This window comes from Prinia subflava (genome assembly GCF_021018805.1).
Source record: "Prinia subflava isolate CZ2003 ecotype Zambia chromosome W unlocalized genomic scaffold, Cam_Psub_1.2 scaffold_2cwr_NEW, whole genome shotgun sequence".
Lineage (NCBI taxonomy): Eukaryota > Metazoa > Chordata > Aves > Passeriformes > Cisticolidae > Prinia > Prinia subflava.
This window is the reverse complement of record NW_026960607.1, coordinates 2,261,221-2,286,288: the sequence shown is the minus strand read 5'-3', so window position 1 is coordinate 2,286,288 and position 25,068 is coordinate 2,261,221. Positions and strand designations below refer to the sequence as shown.

At 40.9% G+C, this 25,068-nt stretch overlaps 1 protein-coding gene across 1 annotated transcript in view; it reads left to right on the top strand.

Annotated features, from left to right (window-relative positions):
* The window catches only part of LOC134564952 (palladin-like), a 285,708-nt gene that overhangs the window by 257,228 nt on the left and 3,412 nt on the right, over nt 1-25,068 (top strand). Inside the window, exons 13-17 of the mRNA XM_063424265.1 lie at nt 1,064-1,199; nt 3,529-3,630; nt 5,611-5,832; nt 17,204-17,353; nt 22,617-22,711. Of these exons, the coding sequence (XP_063280335.1) occupies nt 1,064-1,199; nt 3,529-3,630; nt 5,611-5,832; nt 17,204-17,353; nt 22,617-22,711 (705 nt within the window). The remainder of the gene's footprint in view (nt 1-1,063; nt 1,200-3,528; nt 3,631-5,610; nt 5,833-17,203; nt 17,354-22,616; nt 22,712-25,068) is intronic.

The following is a 25,068-nucleotide window of genomic DNA, read 5'->3' as shown; positions in this document are numbered from 1 at the left end:
GATTCAATCCCGTGTTTTCCATGTCCTTCCCATGTAATGGTCTGAGCCCTATTTACTCAACAAAGGTATAAAAACCCTGTAAACTAATATTGGACCAGTTATCACTGTTTTAAATGATCATGTGTGACTTCACTGGAGAAACAGGGTGTGCTACAAGTTTCAAATATGATAGCAATGCTGATTTCTTCACAACTGTGTTAAGAACAGCTGATCTTCAGTAGAAACCACCCATGTTGCTCATTTCCAGCAATAAAGCCATCATAACATTAGTGAAAAGTGTTAAACACTAGTGCAGTCTGGAAAAATAAAATTTCCTGTACCATTTAAGCAAATGGGAGTGAAAATTGCTGAAAGTGCAATCCTAACCGGTAGCTGGTAAGAGGAGTAAATTAGCCCTGTGAACGTGAACGGCTTAATGGTTGCTATTCCACTGGGAAATCTTGCTGCTGAGAACTGCTTCACAAGGATGATTTTTATTTTGCTGGTGTAACCCAGACTGTGAATGTCTCTGTTTTGAGCAACAACAGTTATATGTTGCCTTATGGGTATGTGATCACAGAGATATGAAGAATAAACATGAAGTTATGCACTGTGTATTGCAAAGTTGCTACAAGGAATTAGTTAATAAATAACACAAGAAATTAATAATTAACTGCCTTGTCTTACATCTTCCTGATCTTTATTCATCTGGTACTTCATAGGAACCTAGTTTATCTTCCATCCCCACTTACCTAGTCATGCTTTCTCTTTCATGTTTTCTCTTATTTTGCTTTATTGCCACTGCTCATCAGTTTCATCTGTGAGTGTATGGTGTTTACAGCCATTGCCAAGCAATACTGAGGGCTATTTTAACTAAAGCACAAAGGTTAGTTTCATCTATGTCCTTCAACTGACCATTTAATCAGTAGTGTGAGTTAGTACGGGACACTATAGAAAGAAAGATGTCAGAACTCTAGTTTCAAAGACACTGTTGTTTTCTTCATTAATGGCAGTGATTCCAGATATATTCCTAAATATGAATGACTTCAGGAAAGCTCATGATTTTTTTTGTACTGTTTTGCAGCGGATTTCCCAAGAAAACAGGCAGAACTGCTAGGATAACATCAGACGAAGAGATTCAGGGGTCAAAAGATGCTGTAATTCAGGATCTGGAGAGAAAACTTCGCTTCAAAGAAGACCTTTTAAACAGTGGGCAACCGGTATAAAAACATAAAATACCCTGGGGAATGGGAGTGGGTGGGAGAGGGCATCGTTGGTAGTTTCTGAGATTTGCTGCATATAAAATAATTCTTGTAGATTGCTTTTTATGTGTTTATAATTTTTAATTGAATCTTCAAAACTGCCTTTCCAAAAGGAATGATAGCATACATTTTGTTGTATCATTCCTTCTCCTGTTTGACAACTTTACTTGGACTTAACAAAGCAATGGAGGTCACAAAAAATGGTGAATTTGCATAAGAAACCTGCACAGTTTGTACCTTCAGGACTTTTTGAGCCTCAGGGGCGATTTGCTTTCAGTTGTTCATTGCTGAGTGGATGAACATGCATAACTATTTTTCAGTCCAGGCTCATTCTACCTTGTGCCCAGCCACTGGACGATGGGGGAAGCAATAGGTGGTAACTGGACATCAGAGGAGGACAAGGCAGTTCATCATGGAAAACAATCCAGTAGGAATTAGGCATCATTAGATTCTGCAGTTGGGGGGCTTCTTTTGACCAATAGAATTTTGACCAGTAGAATAGAAATGACCTATAGTACTAACTTATAGACTCGAGAGTTAATGACGTGCTCAAGGAGTCAAGAAATTAGGTAAAATGAGCATATCAAGCAATGGAAATGCACAGCCACAAAGATCTCTGTTCATTTTTAAGCACCAATACCAAATTCTTCCTGCTCAGAGTTGATGAGAAGCAACTTTCCTAAGAATTTTTTACTTTGAAGCAGGAATTTCTTTTAAGAGGAAAGTAATTCTAGAAATGTAAACTGTCATCCCTCTTTTGTCAGTAAATTGTTTTAAAAACATCTGAATACCTTGGGATGCCTTCGTGTCACTTTGAAAGGAAGTGGAATTTTACATTTCTCAGGACAATGCCCAGAACTTTACTAACTTTGCTGCTAGGTCTGAGCTGTGAACTGTGGTGGTGTAGTTCAAGAAAGCCCATTGAGTCAGACTGTCTATCAACAGTTGCTTGATTCCGAATCTTAATAAGATCAGTGAAGTAGGGAGAATGTTCAGAGTGTCTGCTGCTTCTGTTACCTTTCTTCATTGACTGCCAGCGTTTGGCAGTTTTCTGTAGCAGTTAAGCAAAATCACTGTCATAGTGTATTAGTTCCTGGTTTTTTCCAAGGAGGTGGTCTGAGAATGACTGTCAATGCCTATTTTGGAAAGTGAGGGAGATGTTTGGACTGGGCAAATGAATGGAATGTCTTGAGAATGCCCACATGGCCCAAGGTAAAAAAAAAAAAAAAAAAAAAAAAAGTACCAACCGTGATCAGATGATGTGGGAGCTTGAACTAAATGAACTCTGTTTTGGTGCTTGCCTTGAGGCTTTGGCCTTGCAGGTTCTTGTCTTGGGTAAATTCTGTATGTGTAATCGTGGCTGTGGGCACTTGGACTGACTGCAGAAGAAATATAAATGAAGAAAAGTTCATGATTTTCTTGGACACTTGTAACCAAGACAGCACTGGTACCTAGTTGTCCTGAGTTTCAGCCTGCTGGTTTAGCTGCAATATGACATTTAAAAAATAAATTAAATGAGCTTTTAAAAAAATGCAAGCATGAAGTAGATGTAATGTTTACAATTTCCATTCTTTGTTAGTTTTTCATTTTTCTCTTTAAATGAGGTATTTCACCATGAAATGAGTTTGTCTTCCACAAGCTAGCATTTTTTGTAATGTTGATTTGTAAGAAAATGTCTGAAATGCATTTGTAAACGCAGGAAGAAAACTAATAATGAAATAATTGATTTATACATAAAGGTTTTCCTTTAACTCGTTTCCTCTTCTTAGTGTAAATTGTCTTTTATAAGCTGTCTCCTCAATTTCTGAAAGACTAAGAAGGAATAAAAATTTAAAAATCTTAAAGAATACATTTTTTGTATTTTGGACAAAATATTCAAGTAGAGTAGAATCTTCTTATCATTTTTGGCAATGCTTTCTGCTTTGTGTTTCTAATGTAAAAACTGAGCAGAATGACTTGGGTAAGATTTGGGATGATTTGATATGCCCTCTTCTGATGGCCATGCTGATTTAAGCAGTTCCTATTGCTCATTCCTACCCAAGTTCCTGGCACGAATATGGAAACAAATGGTGGAGTCAGTGCAAGGGTTGCTTTAGCCAAAAGAGCCACTTGTGATACTAAAAAACTGCATTACAAACTGTGGTAGAAAATTTCTGTTAAAAACATACTGCTGCTCTCTTTTATCAACATTACTTTAAGCATTGCTGACTGTGTACTGCTTTCTAGTTAGGGAAACAATCTTTTCTTTCTTTTGCTTCTGCCCTCATCTCCTTTATTTTTTGTTCAGAGATTAACATATGAGGAAAAAATGGCTCGTCGATTGCTGGGAGCAGACAGTGCTGCAACTGTCTTCAATATACAGGAACCAGAAGAAGATCCTGCTATACAGGTGCCACATAACTCTACAATTTCATAGGAAAAAATGCCTTTCAGTTTTTCTTTTTTACAGACTATGATTGTCATTAAAATAAAGTCCTTCATAAGACAATAAATATACACAAGATAGGATGGCTATTGATTACGGAAGTCATATATTATCTATTAGTGAAATAAACTGGAGGATCACGTCTATTGCTCAGTTTTTCCATAAGGTTGCGACTTCTCAAATGTCTTTCTGCTTTAAACTCTTCCGTTTATCCTATTCTGTCCTAACCTTTAAGTCCCTCAAATCAAAAATACATCTACTATCTTGAAACCATCTTCTCTTTATTTGTGTAATAGGCACCTTTTGGGTGCAGACCAAAACCACAACAGAAAATCTGCTTGAAAGGCCAGGTACACACTCTCCATTGTTCAGATGCCAGAGTTGCTATTCAGAAATGTGTAGCATTCATTTGCTTATGGTGCTGATTAAAGTACATTCTCCTGATAAAAACTCTGAGGAAGTATCATGGATATCTCTTGGTCTTCTTTCTGCCTCTTCATTTTTTTTCTACCCTTGCAGGAAGCTTGCTCTGTTGGTGCTTCTGTAGTGAGTCCTGTGGATATTCAAAAGGTTAACATTTTCACCTTTTTCTGTCTTTTTTTGTCTATTTTTTTTCTTTCCCCTTTCCATTCTGCTGTTCTTGATCAATAACAAGAGGTCATCTAGCATTAATAACTGTGGAGAATTGGGCTGCACTACATTTATGAGCTTGTTCAAGTTGTTCTAGAAGCCTGTGTGAGTGCAGACAGTTTAACAGCAATCATTGTGTGCTCCACTATCTTTGTGCTGTAACAATAACATACACTGATATGATACTGTCATGTACTTTATGGTTTACTTTTATGGTACACTTCAGGAAACAAAGAAATTTTAAAACTATCTGCAGTTTACAAGGTATTCCTCTGCTCTTCCATTTTTTGTGATTACCGAGGGTTATGATTAGTTCTGTAAGCAATGGCAGAAAGATGTCATGTCATTCTCAGACCAGAGGCAGTGACAGAAGATGGGGATGTGAAAGGATGCTTTGCATGAGGGGCATGTTCTGTCTTAAATACAACAAGGGTCAGAGACAATGGCCAAAGGTAATTTGAAAGAGTGTCTGAATTTCTGCTGACTGAGAAGAGCATTGACTAATATTTTTTTCCTGCTTTTGAAATATTTTACAGTCTGACATAATCACTGTTATCAGTAAGATTCCAAGCAGGAATTCTGTACTGCAAAGTAGACAGTTCAAGAAAGCAAATAACAGTGTATATCAGTAAATCATAACAAATTCAAACAAGTCATAGTGTTATACACTTTATGAACCTTTCTGCTCTTCCTGCTGTATCTTCAATAGTGTTAGGATAAATTTTGTCCCGCACAGAGGGGACCATAGCAACAGGAGTAAAGGGAAACAACTACTACTGTTGCCATTTTCTCTTTCTTTTTTTTTTCTCATTTTTACAGGCAACTGTAAACAAAATAATTTTATCCTTCTGGTTCAGCCTCTGGTACAGTTCTGTGCAAATAGAAGATGTGAACCATATGGTCTTCTAGCCATCTGGAAACAAAACCCACCCTAAATCTGTCTGTACCCTCAAGGAAATATTAGTGTGATCCTTTTGTCTTTATGAGCTGCCTCAAAATACTTTTATTCTTACAGGATTTTTTTTTTCAATTGAAAGAAAGCAACCAATGACTTTCCCCTTATAAATTAGACCTTAAGACAACATGAAATACAGTTTTTGCCTCATACCAGATGTCTTGATTGTTTCATAGGGAAGTTATTGGAGACATGGATTATAGTGTTTTTCTTCAACAAGATACATTTTCCTTTTATATGTAAAAAATTAATGGCTTGTTAAAGATCAGTAAAATAAAAAAAAAATCCAAACATTCAAAACATATCTTCCTGAGCAATATGTTGAAGCTGGACACTAATACCTACCTCTCATTTGACAGGAATATAAAGTCTCCAGCTTTGAGCAAAGGTTGATCAGTGAAATTGAATACAGGCTGGAGAGATCTCCTGTGGAAGAATCAGATGACGAAGTGCAACATGGAGATGAACTTATTGATAACAGTATATCACCATATTTTGAGATAAAGCTGAAGCACTACAAAATCTTTGAGGGAATGCCAGTCACATTCACATGCAAAGTGGCAGGAAATCCAAAGCCAAAGGTAAGAAAAGATGGTAAATGTTTCTAGAATTTCTCGAAAGCGTTCTGTGTTGGTACCTTACCATCAGGCTCTGGACTCTATGGGCTGTATCTTATAGGAACAGGAGATACACTTGACAAGAGAGACTCCTAACTGGCATAAACTGCCAAATCTCTTTTGGCATAACTAGAGTTATTTAGTCAAAGTCTAGTAAAAAATGCTACCATGAGGCTTCTGCTCTCAGCTTTCCTGAGGCTTCTCAACTATTTTATCTGGAAGTAATGCTTCTGTCATTTTCAGAGTTACCTCCAGGGTACATTTGTAGCACAGAATGCAGTGCAATGCTAGAAAGCCCCACGTGAGCTGGCACAGGAGTCCCAAAAGCCACCTCATCTTGCTAGTATGGGTAATTAATTCAGGCATGGCAACATGCTAATGCAAAAATATGTGGGTTCTAGTTCAGAAGCCAGCATGGTGTCTCTCATTCTTCAGCATCTACACTCACTAACAAGACTAGATTTTACTGGAATGTAAAAGAAGGCGTAATAAAATACCATAAGCTCCCATATATCCCAGCAGCAAGATGAGACATGATGGTGAGGTTTTAATGATGAACTTCTGAGGGAGGGTTGGGCTTGAGAAGCATTTCCTTGTAGCAAATGTAAAAGTACCAGTTGTGTGATGTCAGTAGTTTGGAAGAATGCTCTCCTTGGGTAGGTTGCATACAACCATTTAAAAAATTGCTTGGCAATCAACTGACTGATTATGCGCCAGGGAAATGGCAGCAGCTTCTTCAACTCCCCCGCCGAGGCTGGTGTCTTCCCTTGAGGTCCTCTACTCTCACAGTGACCTCTAGTGGACAGGGGCTCTTGTCTTCTTAGACAAGATCAAAGATGCCCTATCTGTTACATAAGGCCTTCACGGAAGCACTCACATCCAAATGTCTCATCTAGTGTAAGTTTTATGGGAACTTAGGATTTCAAACAGAGATAAATGCAAGTGACTTTACAAGCCCAATGATATATGTGTATGATACTGTACAAGCTGTTGATAAAAAAAAAAGACTTTATGAGGTAGCAGAGGAAGAACAACAGAGAACTAGGGCTACATCTACATCAGCAAGGAGTGCAGACCAGAAGAAGAAAATCTCGAGAATGAGATATCCATCCCTGCACATCTCAGAAGGTTTTACTCCAGGTTAGCTGTAATCTCGTCCCACAGACTAAAGTAGATGCACATTACATGAGTTCTTGGAGCACATTTTCTGGCTTAGTTTCATCTGAAAGTAATCCAGTTCTGTGCTCCAAGAGCACAACATAATGTGAATTGCTGCAAAGTAAGTGGGGTTGATCAGTATACTTATATCAAAAAAGCATTTCTGCTTCAAACTGAAGACACACACACTGAGAAGATAAGCCCAGCCTGACTGAAACCAAAATTTTCATGTATAGCATTCTGAGATGACAGTAGGTAAGTCTGTTGTGCTGAACAAGGGTGGAATGCAAATGGGTCTGTGGCTGACAGAAGTGCAGTGTATGCAGAGATACTCTTTCTGCCTGAGGCTTATGACTAAGTTGCTAGATGACCTATTATGAGTCAGCCTTAGTCAACTTCACCATTCCCTGATTTCCACCGTTTCCAATTAAGGTGTAGTTTCTCTGTCTGATTTAAGACAGTTGAAAGGGGATGTCTCCCTCACTGGGGCGATAAGGATTGCACAACCAAGAAACCAAATTCTTAGTACTTCCCCTAAAGCATGTCCTTACAGAGGAGCATCTGATGTGAGTGCCCTGTGATTCACTTCGATGTTCTGTTTTCCTGCAGTGTCAAAGCGTGCACATTAAGAAGTGATTTGCTCTTGCACCTGGAACTCTGGCCCTTTGTTCCACTGACTCGCAGATGCTTTGTGTAATTTGTTAAGTTGCTTGGGATGGAACCAATATCAGTCCTGTTGTATGGCTGCTTGTTAGCCAGGCTTTGCAAATGTCCAAGGCTGTCTCTCCCCCTCATCTGCCAGAGCATTCGAAGACAGCAATTCTGAAAAGCTCAGTGGCTGAGGGCTGCCCTTCTGTTGTCACTTGTTGTAGCTAGAAGTGTTGCTTGTGAATAGATTTTTTACTTTGCCAAGTGAAAAGCTGGAAAAAATTTACTAACTTGAAGCTCCTCCCTTCTAAGTATTCTGTTAGGTCTGCCAAGGAATGGCTTTGGGAAGGACTGTAGTGTTTCTAAAACCTGGCATTCATTACAAGGGATTTTTCGAGGCAGAGTTACTGGCTTGATTATTTTTTCCCCTGTCTACGTAGGAGAGGTGGCAGGTGGTCCTGTTGGGTCTGGTCTGGCATCAGGGGGTGGTACTGGTCCTTTGATTCTGGTAACATGGGTCCAACTTCTTTCTGGAGTTCGCACTGCAGTATGTGTGGTGAGCAACATCTGGAAGGGACTTTCATATCTGGGGTTACTTAATTAATACTCAATCTCTGGGACTGAAATTATGGGCACTGGTATCCAGAGGGGAAATTCAGACTTTCTTTCTGAGACTTTCTAGTGTTTTCTTTAAAGTTTCAGAATTACACAACCATTAGGCTGGGAGAGACTTCTAGGATCAAGTCTAACTCTAATTAAACTATGGCACTAAGTGCCACATCCAGTCCCTCCTTACACCCATCTAGGGATGGTGACTTTACTACTTCTCTAGGCAGAAAATTTTAATACTTAATCATTTAATTTATATCTTTTTGGCACCACTTAAGACTGTCTTCTTGTTCTATCAGTTGCTGCATGAAGAACAAGACTAAGTCTCACCTTACTACAACTACCTTTCAGGGAGTTGTAGAGTGATAAGGTTACTTCTGAATCTCTTTTTCTCTAGGCCAAACAACTTCAGCTCTTCCAGCTAGTATTTATAGGGCTAGTGTTCTAAGCTTCTCACTAGCTTTGTTGCTTTCTTTTGACACGCTCAAGCATCTTAATGTCTTTCTTAAACTGAGGGGCTCAGAATTGGACACAATACTCAAGGCGTGGCCTCACCAATGCTATGCACAAGGAAAGGATGACCTTTCTGCTCCTGCTGGCCACACTATTCTCGATACAGCCCACAATACTGTTGGCTTTGGCCATCAGGGCATACTGCTGGCTCATATTTAGTTGGTTATCAACTAGCACTTTCAGGTCTCTTTCTGCTTGTGTACTGTCCAGCCACACTACCTTCAGCTTGTAAGGCTGCAGGGGGTTATTGTGGCTAAAATGCAACACCTGGCATTTGGACTTATCAAACATTATCTTATTGGATTTTGCTTATCTATCTAATCATTTTAGGTTTCTCTACAGAGTCCTCTTTACTCTCTAACAGATGGACACATGCTCTCAGCTTAGTGTCGTCTGTAAATTTACTAATAAGGACTCAATACTTTCATCTATGTTATTAATAAATATATTAAGTAGAACTGGCTTCAGCACAGACCTTTGAGGGACACCACTGGTGGCTGGTTGCCTGCTGGATGCAGCACTATTCATTACTATTCTCTGGGCTCGGGTATCTAGCCAGTTCTTAACTTAGCAAAGAGTGTTCTTGTATAAGCTGTGGGCTGCCAGCTCTCTCAGGAGTATGCTGTGGGAAACAGTGTCAAAGACTTTGCTGAAGTCAAAATAGACAACATATACAACTTTTCTTGTATCTACTAGGCGGGTCACCTGGTCATAAAAGGAGGCTAGTGGAGTCGAACACAATTTACTTCTCTTAAACTCATCCTGGCTGGGTCTGATACTCTGTCTATCTCGTCAGTGCTGCACAACAGCTCTCAGTAGAAACTTCTCAAGGTTATTTTTCCCTGAGATTCTCCTTGAGGTTGCTGTTCCCCAAGGTAATAAGGTTTTTCCCCCAGGGTTGCTGTTCCCTGGGAGTTTCCTCAGGGTTGCTGTTCCCCGAGGTAATAAGGTTTTCCGTCTTCTCTTTGCCCTAAGTGTTTCACACCAGAGGTAGAGACGACAAGCTGAGTTCGCCAGTGCATGTTTCCAAGGTTGTTTATTCTTCATTATGTCAGTTCTTTTTCAGCTCTGCCAGGCCTCCCTGGCAGGGTACCTTATCTTAGTTCTTTCTCAGCTCTGCGAGGCATCCCCAGCAGAGCAGGACACGCGGCAGACTGGGCGGATCAGAGAGCCCCGCACCTTATGTACAGTACCCCTGACCCAACCACCGTCCACAACGTACTTTTTATTTACAAAATTGTACCAATACCTACTACCTATACTAACATGTCATTTCTACTCTAAACCAATCTCTGAAATCCAACTCAGCAAAAGATGGGGACGAGAACAAGAATAAGGAGGACAGGACCACTCCCCAATTCCTCCATCTTGTCTCTTCAACCCCATATACTAAAAATCCTAGATCCTACATTTACATTCTATGATAACCTAAATACTACTTATTTTGAATTCTCCCAGCTTGTGATTCTTCATACAATGTGGGCATTCACTCCCATGGACAGGGATCAGAGGCAATGTCCTCCTGGGCTCTGTGTGAGGCTGGTTGACCCCCTTGTACAGATCCCAGACCCCCCTGTCCGGTCTCCAAACCCTCCAGGGTGGCCAGAGGGATGTTCTAGACTCCAACAGAAACTGCTCTATTATCTTACTTAGTACTTTGGTCAGGCTAACTGGCATATAATTACTAGGCTCTTCTCTACTTTTTATGAATGGGAATTACATCGGCTAGCTCTCAGTCATCTAGAACTTCACTAGTGAGTTGGGACTATTGGTAGATGATGGAGAGTGGCTTTGCAAACTCATCTGTCAGCTCTCATCTCTGGGATGGATTTCATGTGAGTGGACATTCAAGCAAATTACTGCTTCTCTGACTACTTTGTTTTTGATAACAGGAGGACTATTCTGTTCTTTAACACTGTCTACTGACTCAGTATGACAACTATCTTGGAGACAAGCTGTTTTCTCACTAAAGACAGCAGCAAAACAAAGCATAAAGCACTTCTGCTTTCTCTTTGTCTGCAGTTACTAAATTTCTTCCTCCTTTGAATCGTGTTCTAGATTGGCTAGGGGTTCTCTAGGGAGAAACTGCATAGGGTGATTAATTCTAAGTCACTTGTGTTCATTATTTTAGAGTTAGTCAACTACTGTTAAGCCTTCTGGCTTAGTAATTTTTCTTTGTAGGATCAACTTTTGGGCTTCTTTTATTAGGATAGCTGCCACTGCAACTGTTTGCAGACAAGTTGGCCATCTCTTAGCTACTGGGTCTAGTAGTTCTGAAAGGCAGACTATAGGCTTTGATTTTCTATCAGGCATCTATAGTCCCTCATGCTTTGCTTTCTTTCTTCTTGGTTTGGATTTTAGCTGGTGTCTACTAAGGGCATCTTATGGTCTTTTGGGGGCCACAGTCTATTCTTATTTATTTTTTTATTTTATATATATTTTAATTATTTTTTTTTAATCTTTATCTTTGCCATCTGGATCATCTGGACTTCTGGAGTGAACAGAATTATTAGAATAGAGTTCAACTCTCTCTAGGAATAACTATTTGGCCTCAGAAGCTGGTCTAGCTGGTTAGATATTCCAAGAGGGTCTTGTACTAAATCCTCTATCTCTTTCTTAGAGTCCTGGACTTCAGAGGCTGTCAAAGGTGCAGTTATGAACTTAATCTTTTTAGTTACTTTCTAGGAACTTTTCTAAGGGGAAAGACCTTCTCTGTTCTTGGTGCTTTGGATCAGGTGTTGTAATCTGGCTCTTCTTCTAAAACACCAGGTAGGGGGAGTAGTAGTGGAGACAGAGGCTAAGAGAAACACTGGGCAGGGGTGGTTTCCACTCCCAAGTGGGGGAAGTGAGGGTATCACAATTGGTGAAGGGGAACTGTTGGAGAGGTTAAGGAATAGACTGGAGGTACAGCTGGGGTAGGAGGGAGAGTTTGCAAATTTTCACATTTTCATTACTTATAGTTTTCTAGCCAGCAGACTGCATAAGATAGTTGTTTTAGAGATGGTGGTTTAACTGGTTACACATTTACTGAAATCGGGTCTTACACTATGGCTACTCTCTTTGTAATCTTAATCTAAGCTATATTCTTTTAATATAATGTATCATCTCCGTTTTTAGGCCTTAAAATAAAAGAAGAAACGAAGTACTTTAACAGTGCCCCAATCTGAACTGGAATATTCTGATGGGCAATCTAAACTTTAGGATAACTAAAGCTTGTCTGATCTCTCACAACTAAACATTCTGAATCTCTTCACTGAACTTTAAATGGTCAGAATATAATTTCTTGGCACCCCACTCTTGACACTTTTTCTTCTGTCTCTTTTAAAACTCTCTCTTGGCTATGACACTTACTACTGTGACTCACACCCGTTGTTTTCTGCTAAGGGTATCTCTCTTACTTTTCAACTTAAGTCTGAACTTCTTGCTAGGCTTTCTAGGCTTGGACCCCTGCTGAGTCTTGTTTGAACTCTTTAACTTCACAAGGCTTAGGAGGCTTGAACTCCCTGCCGGGGTGAGGTCGAACGTCCTGCCGAGCCTCACATTCGAACTCCGGCCAAGCCTTCCTTGCCCCCTAGGCTTAGGAGACTTGAACTCCCTGCTGGGGTAAAGTCGAACATCCTGCCAAGCCTTACACCCGAACTCCGGCCAAGCCCCCCTTGCCCCCTAGGCTTAGGAGACTCAAACTCCCTGCCGGGGTAAAGTCGAACGTCCTGCCGAGCCTTACACCTGAACTCTGGCCAAGTCCCCTTCGCCTCCCTTTCCTACAAGGCTTAGGAGGCTTGAACTCCCTCCCGGGGTGAGGTCGAACATCCTGCCGAGCCTTACACCCGAACTCTGGCCAAGCCTCCTTTGCCTCCCTTTTTGTTTATCTGGCTGCTCTTTTTGCCTGCCTTTTTGCTCATCTTCTTGCTTGCCTGTCTGCTTTCTTGTCTGTTTGCTCATCTTCATGCCGGCTTTCCTGCTTGCTAATGATATCTTACTTGCCTGCCAGGATATGCTTAAACTCTCTTGGGGACACCCCTGCCTGCCTGCTGGGAAATCGTGCCCTATCCTGCCAGGGACTTCCCACTTGCCCTGTCAGGGATCTTCCTTGCCTGCCTGTCGGGGCATCCTGCCCTGCTAGGGACCTCTCACCTGCCCTGCTGGGGATCTTTTCTCATCTGCCTTCTGGGGCATCTTGCCCTGCCATGCCAGTGACATTGCCTTGCACCTGCTCTGCTGAGGATCTTCCCTCACCTGCCTGATGGGGCATCCTGCCGTGCCAGGGATCCTCTTTCACTTGCCTTCTGGAGCAGCCCTGCCAGGGACCTCTCACCTGCCCTGCTGGGGATCCTCTTTCACTTGCCTTCTGGGGCAGGCTTGCCAGGGATCTCTCACCTGCCCTGCTGGGGATCTCCTCTCACCTGCTTTTTGGGGCATGCTGCCCTGCCGAGGATCTTACCTCACACCTCAAGAACCTTTGCACGCTTGAAGGGCCCCCCCCCCAAGGAGGCGCCTCAGTCACTCTTCTATGCCATTCACTTCCCTCCGTTCTCAGCCGGCACCCTCTCGGGAGACCAGAAATGCAATACTAGGGGGTCCACTTTCGCTCTGGGGGTCCGAGCTGCCGGCCCCCATCTCACTCAAGCACTCATTCACTCGCCTCCCATTTCTGCCACGGATTTATCTCACCCATCCGGCGTTCATCTGCGTTGCTTGGTCCCACGCTGATCCCAGGGTCCGGGGGTAGCCAGCAATTCCCAAGGATCCCTCGAAGCAGATGATCGTCCTCTTTGGGGGTGGTCCTTTGTGGGCATGGCTATCCTGGACGAGTCCCCAATTGAAAAGAACAGGGCATATGCCTTTATTAATATTCAGCTCTTTATTAAAGTAATCAGCTCATTAATAGTCATCAGCAGGATTGCAGATTCCAACCGGAGTTCTTCATGCTGCTGTGGTAATCCAAAGGAGCAGGTGCTGTTGCAGTTCTTCACTCAGCTGCCCGCAGTAGGTGCCGAGTCCTTGTCTCCACAGGAACAGCTAGAAGCTCTCTCTGGTCAACCATCAGAAGGCAGAGCGGTGAGGGGTCTGTCACTGGAGTCCAGCATAGCAGACGTCAGCTCTTTTACCCCCAGGGAAAAACCTCGCGAGTTTCCCGTTGTCTCTCTCAGTCACTTCAGCTGGCCGGCTCCCATTCCATTCAGACTCCTCATAGGTCATGGTGAGTCTTCAAACCAGGCCAGGGGGTGCGTCCACTCCTTGCTCGGCCAGGGCACTATCTAATTCTCTTCTGATGCATCTAGCTTCCCATCTTGGGGTGCAATTCCTCTCAAAAAAGCCCTCCCAGGATTCACAGGGTCGGTTTTATTTGCATGTACAAATGCATATGCATTTGTCCTGGTCACCGCAGAGGTATCCCTGCTGAAAAAAGGTAGTTACAGCGAACAATGACAGGGCCATTTAGACAGGAGCCGTTCCTTTTCACATTTTAATGAGGCAGCTCCCCTTCGGGGCAGCTTCCCTCAGTCCTCAAACTTGCTGGCGTGTGGAGAGTACCTCTAGCCAGGAGGGGGTCAGTGGCTTTTGAGTGACAGCAGCATCACCCCAGCTATGGGGTTCTCTGCAAAAAGGAAAAACCCCCATTTTTCTAAAAGGCCGGGTGATGGCACAAATTGGGAGGAGGAGGGGTTGCATTCTGAGTGCTCAGAGCTCTTTTAATATGCTAATGGGTGCTCTGTATTTTCCTCTGGGGGTGATGGTGGGCTGTTTCGGCTGTCTGCTATGCGTCTAGGACAGGGATAGCTCAGCCCCCTCCCAGGACCACAGCAGCAACCACAGGTAGTTTTTAATTCGTTCATAACATAAACCAAATTATATTTTATTGGCAAAGTGGATTGGCATTTATAACATAACCTTTGGTATAATGTAAAGCTATTTTCTCATCAAAATGAGAAACCTGTGGTGCTACAGGAAGGACTATGCAATACTTCTTTTTAAGGGATTGTTTCACCTCAGAATTAAGACAATGCCATACAAGAGGTTAATTGAGACACAAATGTAACATAAATCTCATACTACTCACTCTTCACATGGCTGAATATAATTCTTGGTGATGAAAAATGCCTGTGCTGCCCAAGATCAAACCCCTCTTTGTACTGTATTTACCACTGTATTCCCAGTCATTACACACTGGTATCTGAAAATCTGGTGCAAATAAAAGCAATCCAGATGCAGTGTTCAGTGCTTGTATAGTTTAATGGTACATTTATTAAAAGTTATCCTAGAAAAAAATACTTCACTGCAAGGGCCATTGTCTCCTGCACTGGTAGTGTTTTACTTATTAACTCCATGTCAGATAAAGTTAATATTAAGAATTTACTGCTCATATAGGATGCCACTGTTTTTAAATTTAGTTGAAATAAGTTTTGGACCACATACACTTGATGTTTGGATAGCTGGTTCACTTAATATTTGTGTGTATTTCCTTGCACGTCTCCTGACATTTCTGATAAGTGTACTGTTAATAAATAGTTACTACTCAATGCAGTAGATTTCCAAGCAACTTTATGACACATGTAAAGCATGCAAATTAAAACTTTCTTTGCAGCTATGTTGCTTTAGCACCTATTAGCATGTGTATATAAGTGATCAGGTATCTCTTACATCTCCAGTAAGTGCTCTGTCAGCAGACAGAAGACATGACAATCTTTTGTTCAGGCCACAGAGTCTCTGCAAGGCTGCTGACAGACACAATGGGAAACAAGTATAACCAGCTATTGCAGAAATGAAATCATTTCAACTTACACACAATGCTTGTTAATATGAAGATCATACACAGTAATAAATTTTTAAGTAAAATTTCCACTCATTTTCACCAAAAAACCTCTATTGTTTTTTGTGAAATTCAAAAGTAGATCCTTAACTTTGCCACAAGTGAGTAAATCTCAAACTTTGAAGTGTTGGTATTTATGAAGAACCCAGCAGATTAAATTCTATCAGGAATGGAATTGCACATTGCTCTGTCACTTCATTTTTCACTAGAGAGCCAGCACCCTTTCCTCACTCTTACGACCTAAATTCCCACTTCAAGAATGAGGCTGAGCAAAATGTGTGTATTTTCCTCATACTAAATAGTCCCAGCAGGACCAGGACAAATACAGCTGTACTTTGAATGAGTTGGCCTCGTAAAGATGGTGTAGGTATCTGCACAAGTAACAGTGGTGTAGGTATCTGCACAAGTGTCTCAAATGCTGAACACAATTGATGTTATGTGTAGTGCACATTTCAGAAGCGACAAGTAAATAATGTTCTACATAAATATGGGTTTGGGCAGCTGAGTACAGCCTTCCTAGTATAACATTTTTCAGATATTCCTCTGTGTGTGTTCATTCATACACAACATTTACTTTTGAATCCAGCAGATATCAGTTTGGAATTTTACTTTATCATTACCATATTTTTTAAAAATCCTGAAAGCTAGGTCCATTTTTTTTCTGTTCTAGTTTGAGGCACTAAAAATACATTTTTTTGTGTGTGTAATTCATGGATTACTGTAAGATATTTTCCTGCATACATCATTTTTTTGGCTCACTGAAAGTATATCTTGGGTGAGCCAGAGAATAAAATTATGTATCAGAAGTACTGGAAAAGCCCTCGGTTTGATAGCCAGTGTAACTGTTCTGTGCAGCTTGGAACTGTGCTGGTGTTAGCATGCAGTTGCTAATGGATGTCGATGTGCTGCTTTGCTTTGAAGTATTTCCTCTTACTTTGCAAAGCTGTCCACTTGCGTAGGTGGCCTGTCACACCAGGGTGACATTGTTAGTTTCAATCACGTCATTACACTGAGCTGGCCCCTCCACACACTAAGCTGCTCACTGCCAGCGGAAGCAGCTCTATCTCCTCTGGCATTTTGGTCCAGCCCAGTCAGCGTAATGGATATGAGACAAAATGGGTGTTTCAACAGTGAGATCATTGCTTCTATTTTATTCATCATTGAATTAATTCAGCCTATCATTATCTTGCTTTTTTTAATTTATGTTTTTATTTCCTGAAAAGAGAGCAAAAGCATTTTCAGGTTTCTTCTGCAACTTCTTCAGATTTAAGCAAAATAAATGTTAAATTAGTAATCTCTGAAATTAGTAATCTTTTCTTCGTAGTGACGTTTAGTTTCAGTTCTTGAAATGTTCAGCCCTTATGCAGCTGTACATTTTGTTGGAAAATGTTCAGGCTATTGTTTCTCTTTGGTCCATTGATAATCTTGTGACTGTTAGTGAAAGTGGCTTGTAGAATGAGAAGTTGATCAAAGCCGTTTTCTTTTACTACTTACCTGAGAGTTTTTCAGCAGTTAAATTCGACAGTGCTATTAAATGACAAATTATGACAATGAGCACCCACCTCTTACCAGCTGTGCTTTGTTTTCTCCCTGCAGATTCATTGGTTTAAAGATGGGAAGCAAATTTCTAAACGAAGTGATCGCTACCGAATTCAAAGAGAACCTGATGGAACTTGCTCACTGCATACTGCAGCCTCCACCCTGGATGATGATGGGAATTACACCATTATGGCTGCTAACCCACAGGTAAATGAAGGTTTGGCTCCAGAGTAAACATCCTTCTGGACATAAATCTTCAGAAAACTATCTCATCTATCATATGCATGATTTAATTAAATGATGAAGTCACCCTAAAGTATGCAAGTTAGACTTCTGTTTTCATCTTGCATCAGTCGGGTGGGACCTTCCTATCTCCAAGAGATTAGCAACTCAACAATAGGTTTTTTTCCTATGATTTGAGGTTTCAGGGGGAGGGGTGTAATTTTTTAATTACTCTTCCACTAGCTGTTTCAGCTGATAACATCTCAGTATTCTAACTGAGCATGGATAGCACATATATATAAAGGAAGAAAAAGATCCAGTTTACCAGCAGAAGTAACCCAGTCCAGCAATTTAACTTTCTTCTGTTGAGCCTGCTCACTGACTGAGGCCAAATTTTTTGAAATGAGTGGGAGTATATCACACCTCAGCATGCTTACATTAGGCAGATTGCAAGTCTGTAAGGCAAAAAAAATCTAGCACTATTATGTAGCAGTCCTGTGTTGATCTTAAACAGTACTTTTCTGAAACACAAGAGTGTTACTGGTTTAGTAATGCCATTTTTTCTTTGCAGTTTAATACAAGAGTTGAGGGTACACAGCACAAACCCACTAGTTCATTAGACATAGCCAAACTTACAGGTCACTCATCCTATTGAAGTAGCTTTTTCAATCCACTTTTCCTACACCACAGCAAATTGAGAGGAAAGAGTTGCATGTGAGAAACCAAAGCAGTAACATAACTTAGGGGATGTAATGAATTATTTTCTTCTGTAGTGCCAAATATCTTGCCAAAACTAGGCCTGCAAGCAGAATCACACTGTAGAATAACAAACTGTATCACTGAGACAGAGTTTAATCTAAGCAGGAGTGTTGTGCTCTGTTATGTACGTTGCTAGGTTACTCAGCATGATGCTGCCATTTTTGTCTCACTCTTCAGCTTGTCAGTCCTGCTCATACTGCAGAGGGCTTGTGAATTATAAGGGCTTGTACACACGGGCAACACACAGAGAGCAGCTTTTGGGTAGATTCTATGAACTGCAGTGCTTAAATATAGGTGGTTTAATTATTATTTCTACATATATAAGTAAAAGAAATACTAATGAAATAGCATAAGGTCATGGAATTGTTCAAGCTGGGAGCTTTTACACATAGATGACATTGTTACAATACTTGGTACCATTTAAACTGTGAAATTTCACAACAGGTTTAAAAATATATGCATGCTCAAGGTAAGAAATGGTTCCTGTTCATCTTCTAAATGCTGTCTCAGTGCATGTGCAGAGTGTCACTGTACAGTGTTACTGTGCGATCCGAAGTCTTGGAGAACTCGGTGAACAAACTGCCTTTGTGTTTGGGCACTGTACTCTGTCCCTGAATATTTACAGCCTGCTTTGGAGCATTTGTTGTTCTGGATGATGCTTATTCAATGACACAACAGTGACCCAGGTTACCAGTTCTGGTCATTGATGGCACTACTTTGTTAGTGGGTTTTTGGATGTACTAAAATGAGCTGGGTTTGTGTTGTTCCCTGCTTGAAAAATCAGCTTTGTTAAATGGTAAAATTCTGTGCTTGTGCTTTTCCCCCTCTTTGGAAAAGAACCAGAAGCATCTTCCTCTGGCTCCCCTAAACAAAACATCTGTTTCACCAAGCCCATTCTGTTCTCTTTTTTACAGTGTAATGCCCAAGCAAACATACTTCTCTCTTCCACTGTTTGCTTGCTTTTACTATGCATTTAACAGTACAATGGAGGCAAAAAAGGGCTGTGAGTTAATGTACTAGCCTTTCACACTCAAAGATCTGTATTCCAATTCTTTTAAGTCATCCTGAGTGGAAATAATTTTGGCAATCTTCTCAGTTCTAATGGAAAGTTGTCCACATCTCAAAACTATCACAAACTCTAGGCAAATTTAGTAACCTTTTCTTAAGACAGCGAAATATGTAAATATAAGGGAGCTCCCATCAGAACTCTGATGGACTGGTAGATATTTGCTAGGCTGTTGCTGTGTTTGGTCATTGCTATTGGAATCACCAAACTCTAAAGCAAGCTACATGTTCTCAGCTGATAGAAATCGGTTTTATTAAAGCAAAGGATTCAGTTCATTCACGCCATCTCTGATTTATTAAAATATGAATATTGATCTAATATTAATATCCAACTGTGACGGACAAAAAACTCTCAAACAGTTAAAGTTAGAAAGTGTATGTTTATTGCGACACCAGGCAACCCGTGGGATAGCTCCCTAATGCACACTGCAAAGATCATAGCTAATTACAAAGCCTTTTATTTACAAAAATGTTGAATACATAAAATACAAATGCATATTCATACCCGTCACTTCCTCTTCTCCGCTTCATATGCTAACTGACAAAAAGGCTATTAAGCATGTGTAGTTTGTTCCCTGAAATGGGTGGGTTGGTGGTCCTTTTGTGAGGAGTGGTCACCTAAAGGAGGAAGTAAAAGAAGTCTTCCTCATTCTAAACTTTCAACCTTTTCAGTGCAGATGTGATTGATGGATGGTAGAACTCCCTGTTTCCTGTTTTCCAGGACTATTTCAGTGGGTTTCTGGAAACAGGAGGTCTGGTGTTGTATTGATTAGTTTCTCTGACAAGCAATGAGTTACTAGATCTGGGGTAGCTTATCTTAAATCTGGTTTCTTTTAACCATCCTCTAACTTTTAACTGATTTCAGCAAAGCTTATCTATTCATTTCAGCTGAATTAGCAACATCTATTGTTAACTATAACCTTAGCTTTTCTCAAATCTTCAAAATTAGTGTCTCATCTCATGACCTGGACTAACATAATAGGGTTTATGTGTGTAAAATGCCTTGGTGACAGACCCTGGAGATCGTCCATGGCAGTTAACATGGCAGGCCCCATTGCCCACGGCACACAGTGCAGTGAGCTGGAATTAAAGTTCTGACACACCACTGGGGTTTGTTGTAAAAATTGCCACAGAAGTTAATCCAGAGCAAACGGACCCTGGGCCTAGACAAACAGAAAACCTTGCCTGGCTTAGGCCTTTACTTAGAGGTCATATCCCTTAACTGATCTCTTTCTATGAACTGTATGGACTTACATTGAGTTCTTATTTTCACCTTCTTTCTTTTTATCCCATTCTCTCTGCTTCTTTGCATTTCACACTACAGTCCTCAGACTGGAGTTCCCTTAGTTTCTAGGACATCATCTCATGAATTATTTCCCACTCTTTGCTTCCTTCCTCTTCATCCTATGACTTTTTCGAAATCTTTGGCTTCCTGCTTAATCTTCCCTATCCAAATTCCTTATTGTCCTTTGTGTTTCTATTTGTGATACCATCATGTATTGAGATATGCAGAAATGATCCCAAATTAAGTGTATTCATCACCTGCCAGAAAAATATTAATATGTAGTGGTACCCAAAATAGAAATTAATTTGTTCCAGATGTCTTTAATGGTCTTGTAACATAAGGGGGGAAATAAAGCTTTTATGTAAGGAATTGCTGTGGGTCTTGCACAATGGCTTATTTTAATGCAGGGATTTTACTTGCCAACTAAATGGGTCTTGGGAATCGAAGTGGGACACAGACTTCATTTCTAAGTGTACACAAAACTTGTTGCTATTCGAAGGCTGCTTGTGAGCCTGGTGAAATAGTTTTTTGATGGACTTTGGACAGTTCTTAAAGAACTGCTATTTGCAACCCCACAAGTACTGTGATAAAAATATTTGTCTTTTATGCTGACAGACTTGAGTGTGGAGCTCACAGCTTAGAGCTGAAATACACTGCAAAGCTGATGTGGATGTTCCCTTACTGCTACCAGCCCAGGGGGCAGAGCACTTATTTATTAGGACCACCAGATGCTTTTACCCCTTACAGGGCAGTCCCATCCCAAATCTGTTAGGACTAGTGCTTGTGGTGGAGAACCTATCTTCTAAAACACAAAGTAAAAGAAAACAGAGGACCAAAGATGAAAAGAACAGGGCATATGCCTTTATTAATATTCAGCTCTTTATTAAAGTGATCAGCTCATTATTAAAGTCATCAGCAGGATTACAGAGTCTGATCGGAGTTTTCCACGCTGCTGCAGCCATCTGAAGGAGCAGGTGCTGTCCCAGTGGATGCTGAGTCCTTATTCCCATAGAAACACCTGGCAGTTCTCTCTGGTCAACCACCAGAAGGCAGAGCAGTGGCAGTCAGCTCTCTTCAGGGAAAAGTTTCAAGAGTTTCCCATTCTCTGTCTCAGTCATCTCAGCTGGCCAGTTCCCATTCCATTCAGGCTCCTCACAGGTCATGGCCAATCTTCAAACCAGGCCAGGAGGTGCACCCACTCCCCGCTCGGCCAGGGCACTATCCAATTCTCTTCTGACGAATCCAGCTTCCTGTCCCGGGGTGCAGTTTCCCCAAAAAAACCTCCCAGGATCCACAGGGGCGGCCCTGCCCTATCTGCATATACAAATGCATATGCATTTGTCCTGGTCGTAGCCGAGGTTACTCTTGCTAAATGAGGTAGTTACAAAGGACAATAGGGCTATCTAGGTGTGGACAGCTTCTTTTCACATTTCAATTAGGTAGGGAAAAGTTGCCAGGCAACTTTCCTTCAGGGCAGCTCTCCCTACTCAGATTGGCTGGGGTGTGGGGGGTTACTCTAGCCAGGAGAGGGTCAGTTGTGGGGTGGGGTTTTTTTGTTTTGTTTTGGTTTTTTTTTTTTGGTTTTTTTTTTTTCGTTCCTAACAAAAGACACCAGAGCCATGTTTCATTTATTTCATTGAAAATAACCTGAATTATCACCAATGTCCATCAGCACAGCTGTGCCTTTCAGTGCAATTCCTCAAACCAGATTCACTCTGCAGAGAGGACCTGTTAAGTACCTGTCAAATTCTTTTGGCTTTCACATTAATGAGGGGGTTTTTGACTTGTGGGCCCACCAGATCAAGTAGATCAATCCACTTTGGAGGCAGCAACTGTTGTTAACTGCCAACACTCACCATGGGCCATCTTCGGGGCCTTGAACTTGTCATTCTGCCCACTTGCCACACGCAGAGAAACCTCCTGCCCACATAACAGTCAATAAGAACTTGATTGCCAGCATAGTAAGAGTCTTTTAAAAAAAAAAAAAAAGAATATTACAGTCACAGTCATTCCAGTGTGTTCTGTGTTAGATTGGAAGCTGATAAAACGGGTAGGCCAAAAAAAGAACAGATCAAGTTGAACATTTATTATTACATATTTTAAGTCTTTTAATGTTTCTTCTCTCTATCATCCTAACAGGGCAGAGTAAGTTGCACGGGCAGGCTGATGGTTCAAGCTGTAAATCAAAGAGGCCGCAGTCCGTGGTCACCTTCAGGTCAACCTCACATAAGAAGGTATTTGATGCTTTTCATTTTTTCTTTTAATAATATGGATTTTGCAAAATAACTGTGGTAAGGTAGAGAATGTGAGATAAGCAGATAAGTTAAAAGCATGGCATTCAGGAAGAAATGTGACCTCTGCTGTCTGAAAATTGCCGCAGAACTTGCACACTCAGAAGTATAAGCAACCTCTGAAATGACATGACTTTTAAATATCTTTACATTTCCCTATCTCCTCCTCCTTTCTCTGTGGTGTTCACTGGTTTCTCTGTATCTCAAATTACACTATCAGCTGTTGAGAAGGCAACTTAGTCACTTCGGCTTTTTAAAAATATTTCACGTGATTAGGATTCTATCAGGAACCTCCACCTTCTGCAGCTTCTAGTAAGTGTTCATTTAATAACTGCATGCCAAAGAGGTTTATCAGATGCACATTAGAAATATTTTAGTATTTCAGTATTTAATATTTCAGTTCAGGTTCTTATAAGGAATTATGAGTCAGAAATAAAGTATTAAACTTATCTTTGGTGAGTTTACAATTATTCCCATGCAAAGCTATGGATTATGTTTTTGGACCTTAGAAGGGAATTTTCCCTTCAAATATATTTTTTTTTCCTCAAAGCATTTATGAGGCTGTTTAGTGCAGCTTAGACAGCTTTAGATGATACAAAAAAAATTATTTGAGTTACCAGAACTGTTTTCAAGGGAATCTGAGGGCTCTGGTTTCTGGATTCTGCTGTAATGAGGCATGTGCTTTGCTTAATGGTTCCAACAGCCACAGAATCTCAATATTGCCCAACTAATATACAGAGTACATGTAATTACACAGTCAGTGTACAACCAGGAAAGACTTCTGTAACAGTGCTGGTACTAGTATGTAATGTAGAACTGCTGCATGTAAAACAGACTCTCTTCCCCCCTCTGGTAGCTATAAAGTATTAGGCAATGAGGCTGTTTGGTTAAAAGATGTTGTCAGTCTTATTCCTGCATGGAACAAACTGCAACCCTGAAAGCCTTTCCCAGCATTTCTCTGAGGTGGCCACCAACTCCCTCTGCAGTGTGTCACCGTTTGTGTTATGCCCAAAGCTCAGAGTGCCTCTGGAGGGGAATATCCTGCCAGGCTGCACTGCATGAACTGCACAGAAAAGGCTGGGACCACCTGGTACCATCTGTCCAGTCACTAATGCACTTAGCACCTTCAGATAATGGGTAAAAATGGAAAGTCCACATTAACCTCTGAAGGGAAAAGCTGCCGTGAAGAATCAGGTTTCAGCTAAGTCAGTGCACATGGGATGACAAAGGAGAAAGACCTTTAAAAGCAAAGATGATGGGAAGGTAGGTAGGGGTGAAAGCATCAAGCAGCTGCCACTCCTGCAGCTTCCTGAATGACAAAATGTGTCTCTTTCTGTGATGGACAGAACCCTCAGGTAAGAATGGAGGAGGCTCTTTTCAATTTCTCCAAATGCATTCAAAGTCCAAGGCTGCTTCTGGCTGGTATTTTATTTTCTAATGGAGACAGGCACTCAAGCAGCCACTATTGCTTTGGGTTGGGTGTCCAGTGACTAATGAATTATAAATAAGGAATTTCTGTAGAGCAGTTTAATTAAAATTAGGGCAATTATTGGGGATTCTTATTTCCTGTAAAATTACTCTGTGAAAGGCTTATCCCATTATCTTCACTCTGGAAGAGTGGTTTCTGTAAGCATTCAGCACAGAATCTCTGTTTAGTGACAGTTCTCATTACTCCCACTGGAGGGTTCACCCAAGACTAATGAAATGAGAGCACATAAAACCAGAAGACAGACTCCTGCCATTGGCTTCTCTAATGTTATATCCCAAATTACTGTTCCCCTGTATACTGTGGTATTTATCATGTCTATCACCATTGACTTTTGATAAGTAATATTCCTATGGCACTACAGTATTATTTCTATAAACATTTCTGCTTGAGAGTAACAAAACCGTTTGTTTGCTTCTTTTATTACAAGTGTATTTATTAGTTTGATGAACTTCATGACTTGTTACATGTTGACAGGCTTTTTCCTGAAGTATATTTAATCTCTTACAGAATTTGTTCTGGCAGAACTCTGGGGTTTTATTTCACTCTTAATGTATTTTTGTGAAATTTGCTTAGCTGACAAACATCACTTTCTTAGCATCACTTGATGTGGGTGGCCACTTTTGAATTTTCTGATGTGTAAAAAGCTTGGACTCAATCCCTTAGATGACAAGGTGCTCAACAAACATTGTGTCACCTAAGCATGGCAGCCAGAGTCCCAAATAAATCTTAAAATGCATGAGATTTAAAGAAGATTTAAAAACTAAAATTCCTATCACCCTGCTCTCAATTAGGGGATTAATTTGAACTTAAT